Genomic DNA, 14,940 nt, shown 5'->3' on the forward strand with positions numbered 1-14,940 from the left:
AGGAAAGAAAAAAGGTGCTATTGTAGTCCTTTTTAAAAAAACACACCCACCCAAAGAATAATCTTGAGATTCAAGAGTGCCGGCAAGCTAAAAATAATCCCTCTTAATGCAGAAAAGCATTTAGTCTTGCACAGAAAGGTCAGGGAACTTAATACACACACACACATCCCATAATGTCTTGTTGGGGAAAGAGCCAGCAAACTAAGAAGCTTTATAGAATCATGTTGCTTTGATGGAGAGGCTGAAATTGCTTAAACGAACACCCTCAAAAGAAATGGCTCATTCTCTGCCAATATTACCGCCCGTTAATTAAATACACTGCAATCCACATAAGTCTCAAGGCAATTAATAGGACCTTATGAGATGTCTGGAAAACCCAGAGAGATATTGCTGCTTAGCCGACATTGGCTCAGCAGGTAAGACACAGTCACAGAACGTCAATAAAAGTCCTTGGACCTGGGATAATTCATCAGCCTCTATGTCCATCATCTGTCCCAGTCTCTATGTCCATCATCTGTTCCTCCTCCACGTTAGGTCCAGAGGGTAGCAATGTGAGAACGGGACCTTTTCTGCAGTGGCTCCCAGTTTGTGGAATACTCTTCCTCTTCAAACGGGTCTTTGACTGATTAATATTCTACAGCCTTTAAAATGTGTCTTGCTTTTTTGTTTTAATCATTTACTAGCTTCAACCCTGTATTTTATTCTGTCTTGTTTTCACCTTGTATTTTATGCGACTTGTTTCAGCTCTGAAATCTTATGATGGTATATACATCTAATTAATAATAATAATCCAGGTCAAGCAAAAGTGTGAATGAGCCCCTATGCGATCTGATTATTATTATTATTATTATTATTATTATTATTATTATTATTATATCCTGCCCATCTGACTGGGTTTCCCCAGCCATTCTGAGTGGCTCCTGACAGAATAATAATAATAATAATAATAATAATAATAATAATAATAATGCAACAACATTAAAAACTTCCCTAGACAGGGCTGCCTTCAGATGTCTTCTAAAAGTCAGATAGTTGTTTAACAAAGCAAGCCTTCCATCTTCCTCAATGTTGCATGCATTTATGAGCTGAGATGGAGGAAATTCAGGGAGCAGGGCTGAACTTAAACTGCCTTGCAGATGATTCTGTTATTTTATTCGAACCTGCTGCCCACAAAGCAGCTCTCCCTGAAACAGGAGCCTGCAGGTGAGTAGGGCTGCTGTTGCCACTTCAGAAGAAAGGCTTTGATGAATCCTGATGAATCGTGCAGAGGATGAACTCACTGCCCTTTCAAAACTCCTTTTGACCAAACAGGCCACCTGGATACCTGCGGCCTTCGGCCACCTGCCTGCCTTGGTGACATTTGCTTTTTGGAAGGCTCTGGTGTGTCTTTGAACTCTGCAGAATGAAGAGCTTCAAAGTCAAGCCTCAGCCGTCCCTCCTCTAGTTACTTCCAGGATGGATTGCTGCAATGCGCTCTACATGGGGCTGCCTTTGAAGACTGTATGGAAGCTCCAATTAGTTTGGAAAGCAGCTGCTAAACTGCTAATAGGAGACCCAGGAGGTGGGATCATTTCACACCTGTTTGGAAAGAATGCATTGGTTTCTTGTCCGTTTCCAGGCTCAAAGTGCTGGTGCTTCCCTTTGGCATATGACCCAAATATTATTGATTGATTGATTGATTGATTGATTGATTGATCGATCGATTGCATGGCCATTTAAATGTGAGCATTCATAATTTAAATGCACAATAGAACATTCCCATTAAAACACGCACAGGGAATGCTATTCAGCCCACTGGTCACATTCCCTTTTGGGGTGGTGAGTCTTCTTCTTCTTCTTCTTCTTCTTCTTCTTCTTCTTCTTCTTCTTCTTCTTCTTCTTCTTCTTCCTCTTCTTCTGTGATACCTCATAGCCAAGAGTCTTCCGAAAACACAGTTTTAACAGTGAGCCTGTAAGTGACTATGAAGGTCAATTCTGGATCCACACGTCCATCCACATCGGGGGCATAGGTTTCCAGGTGGGAGTTGGTCACGGTGTGGATTTGCCAAACGTGCCTTCCAATAATAATAATAATAGTAATAGTAATATATTTATACCCCGCCCATCTGGCTGGGTTCCCCCAGCCACTCTGGGCGGCTTCCAACAAAGTATTAAAATACAGTAGTCTGTTAAACATGAAAAGCTTCCCCAAAGAGGGCTGCCTTCTGATGTCTTCTAAAAGTCTGGTAGTTGTTCTTCTCTTTGACATCTGGTGGGAGGGCGTTCCACAGGGCAGGTGCCACTACCGAGAAGGCCCTCTGCCTGGTTCCTCATAACTATCCACAGTGAGGGAACTGGCAGAAGGCCCTCGGCGCTGGACCTCAGTGTCCGGGCAGAACGATGGGGGTGAAGACACTCCTTCAGGTATACTGGACCAAGGCCGTTTGGGGCTTTAAAGGTCAGCACCAACACTTTGAATTGTGCTCGGAAATGTACTGGGAGCCAATGTAGGTCTTTCAAGACCGGTGTTATGTGGTCTCAGCAGCTGCTCCCAGTCACCAGTCTAGCTGCCACATTCTGGATTAGTTTCTCCCTTTTGTCCTGAGTTCGGGCATCTTCAAAGCCCATGACACCTTTGGTAAAGGCTGTTCTCCAACTGGAGCGCTCGCAGGCCAGTGTTTCCCAGTTGTCGGTGTTTCTACTACATTTGCCTTGAGAGAGTCTTTGAACCTCTTTTGTTGACCACCAGCATTACGCTTCCCATTTTTAAGTAGGGGCAGAGGGGGAAGTCTTTGCTCTGGATGAGATGCAACTATTCAAATAAATCCTTTTGACCCTAGAGAACGGCCAGTCCTACGTCCAGAAGAAGCCCACCATGTACCCACCTTGGAACAGCACTTTTGATGCTCACATCCACAGGGGCCGCATAATGCACATCGTTGTGAAGGACAAGAGTGCGGAAATGGTCGCAGAAACGACGGTGGAACTCAATTTGGTTGCAGAGAAGTGCAAAAAGAAGAATGGGAAATCAGAAATTTGGGTAAGTGCCGGAGCCGTTGCTCACTTGCAGAGCTGGATTTAGGTTTGATGAGGCCCTAAGCTGCTGAAGGTAATGCGGCCCTTTCTATCTCCAGCTGTCCTTTGTCAACAACAAATTGTTACTGTTTTTTGTGTTGAATATATGCTATATGGTAATTTATGGACCTAATAGATATCTCAAGCCCTCGGTGAAAGAAGATTGGAAGAAATTCAAAGACTATTTACAGAAATATTGTAAAATTAATGAATGTTAGAATGATGTTGGATAGAAATTAAGTGGTTTCCAGCTGCAATGCTTTAAGAGACATGAAAAAAAAAGGTTTATAAATGGGTAAAAGCTTAATGGCAAGGATTTGCTGAACTAACAAAGTGAAGTGGAATACAAAAAAGGGAGGTATGAGGAGGTCTGGGGAAATAAGTGTAAGAAAAATATGCAACGGAAAATTAAGGTGTTTTTTAACTGTTTTTATTTTGTATTTTTTCTTGTATTTTTTCATTTTTACTGTAATATCTTAAAATTTTTAATAAATATCTTATAAAAAAAATAAAATAGATATCTCAAGCCCTTTGCACATGTTGCCATGTAAGCAGTCCATGCAGAATGTAAGGTAAAGGGTAAAGGGACCCCTGACCATTAGGTCCAGTCGTGGCCGACTCTGGGGTTGCGGCGCTCATCTCGCTTTATTGGCCGAGGGAACCGGTGTACAGCTTCCGGGTCATGTGGCCAGCATGACTAAGCCACTTCTGGCGAACCAGAGTAGCGCACGGAAACGCCGTTTACCTTCCCGCCGGAGCGGTACCTATTTATCTACTTGCATTTTGATGTGCTTTCGAACTGCTAGGTTGGCAGGAGAAGGGACCGTGCAATGGGAGCTCACCCCGTTGCGGGGATTCGAACCGCCGACCTTCTGATTGGCAAGTCCTAGGCTTTGTGGTTTAACCCACAGCGCCACCCACGTCCTTTAGAGAGATGCTCTACCACTGAGCTAATTCATGGAGACTCTTTTCCTTAAAAGCCATCTACAGTCAATGGGAGTTGCCAGTTCCTGCAGAATTGAAACACTTGGTTTCAATAAGCCTGCTGTGAATTTGCTCAGTCTGAAGGACACTCTTCTAATAGACTTTGCTTAGATTTTTTTTTTAAAAAATCCCCTTTGGGCAGGAAGAATAATTGGCAGTAATAAAACTGACTTGAGCTTGAATTCGTTCATGCCTCACCAGGGATTTTTCTCCAAAAATGTAATGGAAAGCTTAATGAAGAAATGTAGAGAACTGTATAGATCATGATGCAACTATCCTGGAAGCTTTTGAAATGCACTTGTGTAAAACATTATTGCTGGGGATGCAGTACAACATTTCTGAGGATCGGTGACGTATTGACCTTCTTACATTTGTGATCACCAGACTGAATGATAAAGGCAGGAAAGGGTGCAGAATGCCTAGGTCTGAACTGCACAGTGCAATCCCGTTGCAGAGTTGGGGCAGGTTCAGAAAAGGGGTGACCCAAATGGTCCCCTATTTAGATGACTTTAGAAGAGGTTTAGCTGAACTTGACATGAGCCAACAATGTGACGCGGCAGCTAAAAAAGCCAATGCAATTCTGGGCTGCATCAATAGGAGTATAGCATCTAGATCAAGGGAAGTAATAGTGCCACTGTATTCTGCTCTGGACAGACCTCACCCGGAGTACTGTGTCCAGTTCTGGGCACCACAGTTCAAGAAGGACACTGACAAACTGGAACGTGTCCAGAGGAGGGCAACCAAAATGGTCAAAGGCCTGGAAACGATGCTTATGAGGAACGGCTAAGGGAGCTGGGCATGTTTAGCCTGGAGAAAAGGAGATTAAGGGGTGATATGATAGCCATGTTCAAATATATAAATGGATGTCACATAGAGGAGGGAGAAAGGTTGTTTTCTGCTGCTCCAGAGAAGCGGACACGGAGCAATGGATCCAAACTACAAGAAAGAAGATTCCACCTAAACATTAGGAAGAACTTCCTGACGGTAAGAGCTGTTCGACAGTGGAATTTGCTGCCAAGGAGTGTGGTGGAGTCTCCTACTTTGGAGGTCTTTAAGCAGAGGCTTGACAACCATATGTCAGGAGTGCTCTGATGGTGTTTCCTGCTTGGCAGGGGGTTGGACTCGATGGCCCTTGTGGGCTCTTCCAACTCTATGATTCTATGAATTTGTGGGCTATCGATGGCAATGAGCCATGATGGCAAACTCTGCCTCCACTTTGGAAGTGCGCTGGTCCCAAGGGTTATCCGTGCGGCGAGGTCCGAGTCCGATCCAAGGTCGAGGGTGCGGTATGGAGGCTGTCCATCAAAGCTGTAGCTGGGTCCAAGGTAGGGAGTCAGGTGGGGTCAGGAACTCTGGCAGAAGAGCAGGACAGGGTACAGGCAGGAACCGGCTAGCAACAACGTTGCTCCCGCAACCTGGGACTGGGGCTGACTGGCTTTTATCTGCCCCGAGGCAGGTGACTCGCCTCTCCTGGCCTGCAGGTGAGCACTCCTCCTGCGGGAACCTAGTTCCCTCTGCCTCTCTGCCCTGAGCCTCTGCAGCTCAGGAGAGGCTGGAGGGTTACCGGACCCAGAGGCAACCTCAGTTTCCCCTGACGGGGCTGAGAGTGGAGCACCTGCAGGCAATGGGTCCTCCCTCACCTCAGGATCCAGAGCAGACTCAGCTGATGCCTGCATCTGAGGATCCAGCACAGGTGAGGACCCTTCAGGCTCAAGCCCCAGCCCCGGCTCAGCTGGTTCTGGAGGCGGGGACTGCTGTGCAGGCTGGGATTCCTCAGGTTCAGCCTCCAAGTCCGAATCCCAGGCCATCACAGGAAGGCAGCAATGTTTCTGAATACCAGTTGCTAAAAACAGCAGGACGGACCAGTGGTGTAGCGTGGGTTGCCAGTACCCGGGGCTGTGTGGAAGCAAGGAAACGGATGGAGTACACACGCACATTCAACTGCCTAATGGCGCCATCCACTGCAGCCACAGAGATGAGATGAGAAGAGTTGTTCCATTGTCTAGAGAGGTCACTTCATGGTTCGCATGGAAAAGCCATTTCAATGGAGCCCAGCGACGGAGGCGGCACTGGGTGTTTGAAATTTTGTGCCCCCTAGCAATTTTGGGCCTGGGGCAACCACCCCTTTTCCCACTACACCACTGCATAAGAGTGTGTTCCTGTGCTTCGGTCCTCCTTGAAGGTTTCCCACAGGCAACTGGCTGACCGCTTTGAGAACAGGACACTGGGCTAGATGGGCCATAGGTCTGATCCAGCAAAGTTCTTGTATTTTCATCCAGGAGGACAAGCAAAGGATTACAGTGGTACCTCTGGTTGTGAACAGGATCCGTTCCGGAGCCCCGTTCACAACCTGAGCAGAACGTAACCTGCATCTGCGCGTCTGCGCATGCGCGGGTCGCGATTTGCCGCTTCTGCGCATGCGCGTGACATCATTTTGAGTGTCTGCACATGTGCGAGTGCCGAAACCCGGAAGTAACCCTTTCCGGTACAGTGGTACCTCGGGTTACATTCGCTTCAGGTTACATATGCTTCAGGTTACAGACTCCGCTAACCCAGAAATAGTGCTTCATGTTAAGAATGTTGCTTCAGGATGAGAACAGAAATCGTGCTCTGGCGGCGTGGCGGCAGCAGGAGGCGCCATTAGCTAAAGTGGTGCTTCAGGTTAAGAACAGATTCAGGTTAAGTAAGGACCTCCAGAACGAATTAAGTACTTAACCTGAGGTACCACTGTACATCCGGGTCGCCGTGGTACGCAACATGAAAAGATTTAACCCGAAACGTCTTTAACCTGAGGTATGACTGTATTTCTGTTAACCAATGTCAAGTGTTCTCAACCTCCTTTCATAATAAATAAATACTTTAATACATTTATTTATTTATTAAATTTTTACTGTGGATCACAAGATGATTGCAAGATCTTTCCGTTATGGCTTTTAATGCAATGGTCACTCCCTGGCTGTTTTGTCGCTCACTCTTCCTTTTTAAACAAAAAACAAAAGCTATTTTTAACTTGCCTTCCTTTATTTTATTTTATTTTTAGCTAGAACTGAAGCCACAAGGCAGAATGTTAATGAATGCAAGATACTTCCTGGAAACTACTGGCAAGTGATGGTCATATTATTGCTACAACATATTCAGTTATTTTCGCTGCGGATTTCCCCACCCTGAAAGCTCAGGTTGGGACATGGTAATTTCAAAATGTACAAAATCCCAACGCAGAGCGATAAATACTTTTACATAAAGAAACACAGCAAAGCCTCAAAATACTGAAATTCTTAAACTGCTCAGGGACCAGTTTAATGGCTGGTGCTATTATGGCAACATATTGGGATTTGTGACACCCAAAGGACTGATTCACACATGCGTGAGCGTCATTTGCTGTCTTTCATCACTCAGGACAAACCCTGTGCCACTTTTGGACTCATTGCTTTCGGACAGAATTCAGTCACATCCTGGTGAATTTCAGTTTGTGCAATTGAAGTTGGTTTGGTGCTTTCGTGTAACAAACCAGCTTCCTGAGAAGGAAAGTGACTGGAAAATAGATTGGAAAGTATATAGCTTGCTGGATGCAAGGTGGTCTAACCACCCTGCGAGCAAATCAGAACGAATGCACAATAAATAGCCAACATTTTCCAAAAACACCCTACAAACTTTGTACGAGCAAATCGGGGTGGATTCTTGAGAAACAGTTAATGGGCAATTGTGTGTTCACTGTTTTGTTTTAAAAAAAACTACAGTAAATTGCAAGCTCAGCTGGTCCACTCCAGATTTGGATCCTGGGTAGGAGCAGCCTTGTCTTTTTGTTACAGTCCCAAATTGGAGTCACACACCCCACGCCCCTGCAATTTACATTTGGATTTGATATCCCGCTTTATCACTACCCGAAGGAGTCTCAAAGCGGCTAACAAGCTCCTTTTCCCTTCCTCCCCCACAACAAACACTCTGTGAGGTGAGTGAGGCTGAGAGACTTCAGAGAAGTGTGACTACCCCAAGGTCACCCAGCAGCTGCAGGTGGAGGAGCGGGGAATCAAACCCAGTTCACTAGATTATGAGTCCACCGCTCTTAACCACTACACCACACTGGCAGAAAGGTCCTGTTTTCCTCCCAATTCAAAGAGTGGGTGTAAAGAGCTTTAGCTGAGTAGCAGGACACCTTTTTTCTGGTTCAGTCCCCAATTTTGTCATCACTTCCTGCTTGTAGCATCTGGTTGGCTAGTGTAAGAACAGAGTGCTAGACCAGACAAGCAATTGCCCCGATTCAGGAGGGCTATTCCTATGCTTCTTTCATTTGGGGTAGGGGTCTTTACAGGAGATGCCCGACATTTGATGAGAGCCAAAATTACAGCCATGTTACTTCTGCTGGAGGGCACTGTTATGTACTGAAGTTCTCACCCTGGGCCAGCAGGGGGATACTGTAGATAGTTATGCAAATAAGGGATTGAAAGTGATGTTCAGTGATTGGATAGTTTTAGAAAGTTGTTGCAGTAACGTTGTACTGGAGCTCTATATAAGCAGGCTGACTGAACCCTTCAGTTCAGTTCTGTTCTGGCCTTTGAATAAACAAGAGCTGTTTGAAGAATCGCTGTGTCGTCTGATATGTTCACCCACAATTTAACAGGTACCACTTCAGGCTGGGAGAGGACCTTGTGTCAGTCCTCCTTGCACATCAAAATCTATCAGATCAAGGACAAATGTAGATGAGAACCCTGCTCTGATCTGCTAGCTTTCCAAAGACATGGAATTCCCCCCCCATGGGGCCAGCATTCAGGCATATGACACCCCCATACCCCCAGGCAGTCCACAAATATATGCACCAACCACTCACTTCTCTTGGTTGTGTGACTCAGCTCTCTGAGTTGTTTTAGGAAGTCTGCCCTGCTGTTTATTTTTAAAGCTGACGCCTTTTCGAGCTGATTTAAATATATGTTATTTTAGCTTCTAGGGGCAGACCGCAGGAATTCGTCATGAGAATAACCAAGCATCTCTCTCTTTCTCTCACCCAGATGATCCAGAGTTTATTGACTGTGAAAAGGAAGGGTTTTTCTCTCTGCACCAACGCAGAGGCGCCATCAAGCAAGCCAAGATCCACAATGTCAAGTGTCACGAGTTCACTGCTACCTTCTTCCCCCAGCCCACGTTCTGTTCCGTTTGCCACGAGTTCGTCTGGTATGACACATGGCTTCCCCTCCCTTCCTTGATCTATTCCCATGGCAGTCTTCTTCCCCCAACCTGATGCCCAAGTTTTTGGGACTACAACTCCCATCAGGCCCCAGTCTGAATGGCCCTAGACTAGCCTTTGCCAGTTGTGCTTGCTGTGGCTGATGGGAATTGTAGTCCAAAACATCTGTAAAGCACCAATGTGAGGAAGATTGTCTAGTGGGGAAGGGGCAACTTGCTGCTTCTCTGATGGAGAGGGAGGGGTTTGGAAGAGAGATCTCTTATTCTCTCGCAGCAAAATTATACACAATGGCAATTGCTCCAAGGACATTAAAACTTGGTTAAATTTGCATCTGCCCTCATCTACCTTAAACAAATGTTCCCTATGAAAATACTAAATCTTGCAAATTAAGTGGATGTTTTACTCAGTGCTTCCAGACATTACAGCAAAGTAGTCTCCATCAATTGGCAGTAAGACGAATATGAAAAGGGGTTTAGAATGACTTAAAAAGAAAAGTACAGTGGTGCCCCGCAAGACGAAAAGAATCCGTTCTGTGATTCTCTTCGTCTAGCGGTTTTTTCGTCTTGCGAAGCGAGCCCATTGACGGATTAGCGCTATTAGCGGCTTTTAGCAGCTTTTAGCGGCTTTTAGTGGCTTTTAGCGGCTTATCTGCTGATCGGATCAGCTGATAAGCGGCTTAGAAAAAGGGGGGAGGGGAAAACCAGCAGGAACTCGCAAGACATTGTCGTCTTGCGAAGCAAGCCCATAGGAAATTCGTTTTGCGAAGCACCTCCAAAACGGAAAACTCTTCGTCTAGCAAGTTTTCCGTCTTGCAAGGCATTCGTCTTGCGGGGCACCACTGTACTTGCTTTCTTTTTTTAAAAAAAGATCATACAGTCTTTGAGTTGCCAAAGATGCAGGCTTTAAAATCTCCATTTTGGAGAGATTCGGTTCACTTGGAGGAACAACTGAGCTGGGAGCCAAAGCCACATGGCTCCTTCTTTGCTTGTTCCAGGAAGCACAAAGAGAAAAAGACTGAGAAGCAGAGTAGGGGGTGGGGAGAGCAGAGGCTGCTGAGTGCCTACTTAGCCACACCCACTCTGGTAACGAACTCATGGCTCAGGTTAACCCTTTCATGCGTGCAATTGTGAATCAGTAACTGTATATATTACAACAGAACCCTCTTACCGGAAGGGCCACTGCGAACCATTCCTCAATGTGAATTCAAAACCCTACCCAGCCCCCTATATACAAATGATGCAACCTCAAATAGCTGTTGGAGGCAAACAACACCTATGAATTTAACATGTATTTTTGAAAATTTGAATAGCATCCGCTGCAGGGGGATTTCCTCCCCTTTGGGCCCAAAGGAGGATTGATGGGAGAAAGAGAGTGTGTGTGAGAGAGAGCGCAAAAATCACCTTAAAAGGAGGGATTTTCCTCAGAACCATAGCAGAAGAGAAAAGGGCTAAATTTCTACTCCATGCTTGCTTTGATTCTCTCCCCCAACAGATTATCTTTGCATTTTTTAAAAGAAACTTGCATGTTCTAAATGCAGACATATTTAATGTCCTGCTTCTACCTTGAACACATTGCTATCGTACTAATAGTGGCTTCAGTTTTCTCCAGTCCTTATCCAGCTGACACCACTTATTTGAGGAAATTTGACCACCCCCCCAAATTCAGAAAGACATTTACGCAAGCTAAATTCCATGTCTTCCCACCTGCACTGTTGGAAGGCAGATACAGAAAGATTCCTTATGGCGAAGGGGTCTGCCCATGTAAGAGCGGTCAGATAAAAACGGTGGGCCACGTTCTATTCCATTGTAGATTTTATACAGATCTCAGAGCCTCTCTCGTGACCCTTCTTGTATGAAAAGTACCAGGGAGGATTCTGTCCAACCAGAATCCAGATGTCACTAGAAATGTACAGCAGATACGTTTTGTGCAATAGCCATAAGTCAAAGAAAGCAAGAGATTACACAGCGGCACAAACAGTCATAAATCATTACAGCTTATAGTTAAATCTTCTTATTCTATTATTTCTCAAATGGAGTTCTTAAGTCTATTTAATTAGTATATTGATTGTTAAATTCCACTCTGATCGTCTTTATCGTTTTTGTAAAGAACTACACAGCAATTCTGGTTTTAGTATGCTGGCTGTTTGGCTGTAATAATAAACATTCATTCCTTCATTCACTTGAGCGAGGAGCCTAGCCTTCCTGGGCCCAGATCCCAACACACGGCATTTATTTTGCTTTAAAGTCATTCTTCTCAAATATATATGACGAACGTTATCCTTACTCCAGATTCTCTCCTTTCTATGTTTCAGGGGTCTTAACAAGCAAGGTTACCAGTGCAGACGTAAGAAACTTTTAGCATATCGCGTTATTTACAACTGCCAAAATAGAAACTGCAGTATTTCTTGTGCGCCACCCCGAAGAAAACCGAGAATGCTTAAAAAAAAATTAGCAAGCCAGCCGTGGAAACAAAGAGCGCATGTGTAAATGTGACCTACAAGAGCCATGTCACCTCTCACAGACTACAGTAGGAATTAATGACAACATTCTCTATTGGTCTACTCTGAAGTAAGGCAAATTGAGATCAGTGGGACTTACGCCCAGGTCATAAGGCATAGCGTTACAGCTGAAAAGTGCCTAATTTCTGGCTGGGTTGTGGGTCAACACACTCCCATTTCAACTCTTTTGAGAAGCGGTCCAAACTTATGCTGGATCTCTCCTGTAATTTCTCATGAAATTCTGCATTTTGATGGGTTTTCCCACGAACCAGCTTCAATCGGAATTGAGACAAAGAACAGTCTGGGCATGCTTTAAGCTACACAGCCTATGTTTTGTTAAATTCAATCCTAAAAAACAGCGGGGAGCAGATAGAAGCTACATGCAGGTATATTCCTTCTGTGCAGCAGATTCTGGCTGAGTCTCCAGGTCTGATATTTTAGGGCAGGGGTCTGCAACCTGCGGCTCCGGAGCCGCATGTGGCTCTTTTACACCTTTGCCGCGGCTCCGGGGCGGATACTAGTGAGGGGAGGGGGCGCATTGTGCGCCCCGACACTCCCCACTGTGGCGAGCGCTGTACTGGCTGTGACGTCGCATGGGGGCTGTGCGTGCATTAGTCACGCACCGTCCCCACGTCACCTTCCCGCCCGCTGTCAGATCGTGGCTCCGGAGATATATTTGTTTTAAATGTCGCAATGGTTTTGCGGTTCCCAGTTGTTTTTTCTTCGGAAACGGGTCCAAGTGGCTCTTTTTGTCTTAAAGGTTGCAGACCCCTGTATTTAGGGATTTCACCTTTTCCTTAGGGTCTCCGAGGAAAGTGCAAAATCGCCAAGTGATAAGCCAAAATCGAGGGGATGTGCCACTTTCCCATTGGCTCTGGAACTTTTGCAATTTGCTCCACCCAGTCAGGAAGCAGTCCTATGCTGGCTTATTCCCACACAGGAAAGGTCCATGCCCTCTCTTTAAGAATGTACATTGGCTCCCAGTATGTTTCTGAGCACAATTCAAAGTGCTGGTGCTGACCTTGAAAGCCCTAAACAGCCTCGGTCCAGTATACCTGAAGGAGCATCTCCACCCCCATCGTTCAGCCCACACACTGAGGTCCAGCTCCGAGGGCCTTCTGGTGGTTCCCTCCCTGTGAGAAGTGAGGTTACAGGGAACCAGGAAGAGGGCCTTCTCGGTAGTGGCGCCCGCCCTGCGCAAACACCTTCCCTTCAGATGTCAAGGAAAAAAACAACTGACTTTTAGAAGACATCTGAAGGCAGCCCTGTATTGGGAAGTTTTTAATGTTTGATGTTTTATCGTATTTTAAATATTCTATTGGGAGCCACCCAGAGTGGCTGGGGAAACCCAGCAAGATGGGCAGGATAGAAATAAATTGTTGTTGTTGTTAATATTATTCTAACATCCAATACTGTATTTGCAATATTTGCAATATTTCTCTTATTGCTTGTGGCTTGAAAACGGAATTAAACAAACCTGTGAAGGATTAGGTTATAACAGGAGTAGGCAACCTAAAGCCCGTGGGCCGGATCTGGCCCAATCGCCTTCTAAATCCAGCCCATGGACAGTCCAGGAATCAGCGTGTTTTTACATGAGTAGAATGTGTCCTTTTATTTAAAATGCATCTCTTACTTCTTGTGGCCCTTCAACAATGCTTTATATGGTTTGTTTTCCCTTCCCAGAATGCAATGCTGCCATTCACAAGAAGTGCATTGACAAAGTAATAGCAAAGTGTACAGGATCAGCCATCAACAGCAGAGAAACCATGGTATGTATTCTGAATGAAGTTCCTTTTTGTGAATCAGCTGAAGGTGGCATGTATCTGAATGAAACTTCTTGTGAATCGGTTGAGGGCGGTGTGTATCCGAATGAAGGTTTTTTTGTGAATCAGTTGACAACACACCGGTTGCCAAGAGTTTGAAAACACCTTTCCTCATTAAAAACAAAAAAAGGATTGGAGAAAATCATGGACCTCAAGGTCACAAGGGTTGTTAGGTAGAGACGTGCAGATAGATTTGGTGCCCTCTGCCAATCTCTTTTCTTCACAACAACCCTGTGAAGTAGGCTAGGCGGACACAAATGGGACTACACAGTCACACGAGGTGTAAACATGGCGTCTGCGAGGAATTTAAGCGAATTCCGTATGCATGGTGCAAAAAATCTCAACAACTCTGTGGGCGTCTGTCAGGAATTTTACTTTTTGAACCCTACACAAGGGAAAAGAACGGCTCCAGAATTTTTGCTGACTGGGGCAGATTAGAAAATGGGATCCCCTGTTGCAGTCCAAGTGCGTCGTCCCTAAGGCCAGCAAACTTACTTTGGCAGCAGAGACAGAAAATCCCACCAGCATCTCTCGCCCTCCCAGCAGCACTAAGAAATGCAATGCTAATAACTGCAACAATTTGCTATATTTTTGTGACATCCAAAATTGACCACCTGATGCTGTTGCCTCACTCTGCCTAATGACAGAGCCGGCACTGATGCCACGGCTGAATGGGGTCTGAACTCACCTATCCTGACCTACCGTATTTTTCGCCCCATAAGACGCACCGGCCCATAAGACGCACCTAGTTTTTTGGGGGGGAAATAAAGGAAAAAAATTTTATTCCCCCCCCCCAGGTGCGCTGCGCTACACCAGGAGCTTGGGGTGTGCGGAGCTCAGCGCGCCCCAAGCTTCTGCGTGCTGGTAAGGTATCCGCTAGCGTGGGAGAGCCGGGCGCCTCTCCCAGGGCTAGCGGACCCCTGCGCTAATCCAGAAGCTTGGGGCGAGCTGAGGTCAGCGCGCCCCAAGCTTCTGCGTGCCGGCAAGTAGTCCGCTAGCCCTGGGAGAGCCGCGGGGCTCTCCCAGGGCTAGCGGATCGCTGCGCTACACCAGGAGCTTGGGGCGTGCTGAGCTCAGCGCGCCCCAAGCTTCTAGGTGCGCGCAAGCAGTCCGCTAGCCTTGGGAGAGCCGCGGGGTTCTCCCAGGGCTAGCGGACCCCTGCGCTACACCAGAAGCTTGGGGCGTGCTGAGCTCAGCGCGCCCCAAGCTTCTAGGTGCGCGCAAGCAGTCTGCTAGCCTTGGGAGAGCCGCAGGGCTCTCCCAGGGCTAGCGGATCGCTGCGCTACACCAGGAGCTTGGGGCGTGCTGAGCTCAACACGCCCCAAGCTTCTAGGTGCGCGCAAGCAGTCCGCTGCCGCCCCAAGCCTTGCGCACCCGGTGGGACCTCCTGCCGGGTGCGCGAG

The 14,940-nt window shown here is 46.4% G+C and overlaps 1 protein-coding gene across 2 annotated transcripts in view; it reads left to right on the forward strand.

Moving 5' to 3' along the window:
* Positions 1-14,940, forward strand: part of PRKCQ (protein kinase C theta) — a 55,663-nt gene that overhangs the window by 17,194 nt on the left and 23,529 nt on the right. For both annotated transcript variants that reach the window (XM_082238877.1, XM_082238878.1), the window contains exons 3-7: positions 2,820-3,019; positions 7,079-7,139; positions 9,042-9,204; positions 11,529-11,560; positions 13,398-13,483. In XM_082238877.1, the coding sequence (XP_082095003.1) occupies positions 2,820-3,019; positions 7,079-7,139; positions 9,042-9,204; positions 11,529-11,560; positions 13,398-13,483 (542 nt within the window). The remainder of the gene's footprint in view (positions 1-2,819; positions 3,020-7,078; positions 7,140-9,041; positions 9,205-11,528; positions 11,561-13,397; positions 13,484-14,940) is intronic.

This window comes from Podarcis vaucheri (assembly GCF_965113315.1).
Source record: "Podarcis vaucheri genome assembly, chromosome: 10".
Taxonomy (NCBI): Eukaryota; Metazoa; Chordata; class Lepidosauria; order Squamata; family Lacertidae; genus Podarcis; species Podarcis vaucheri.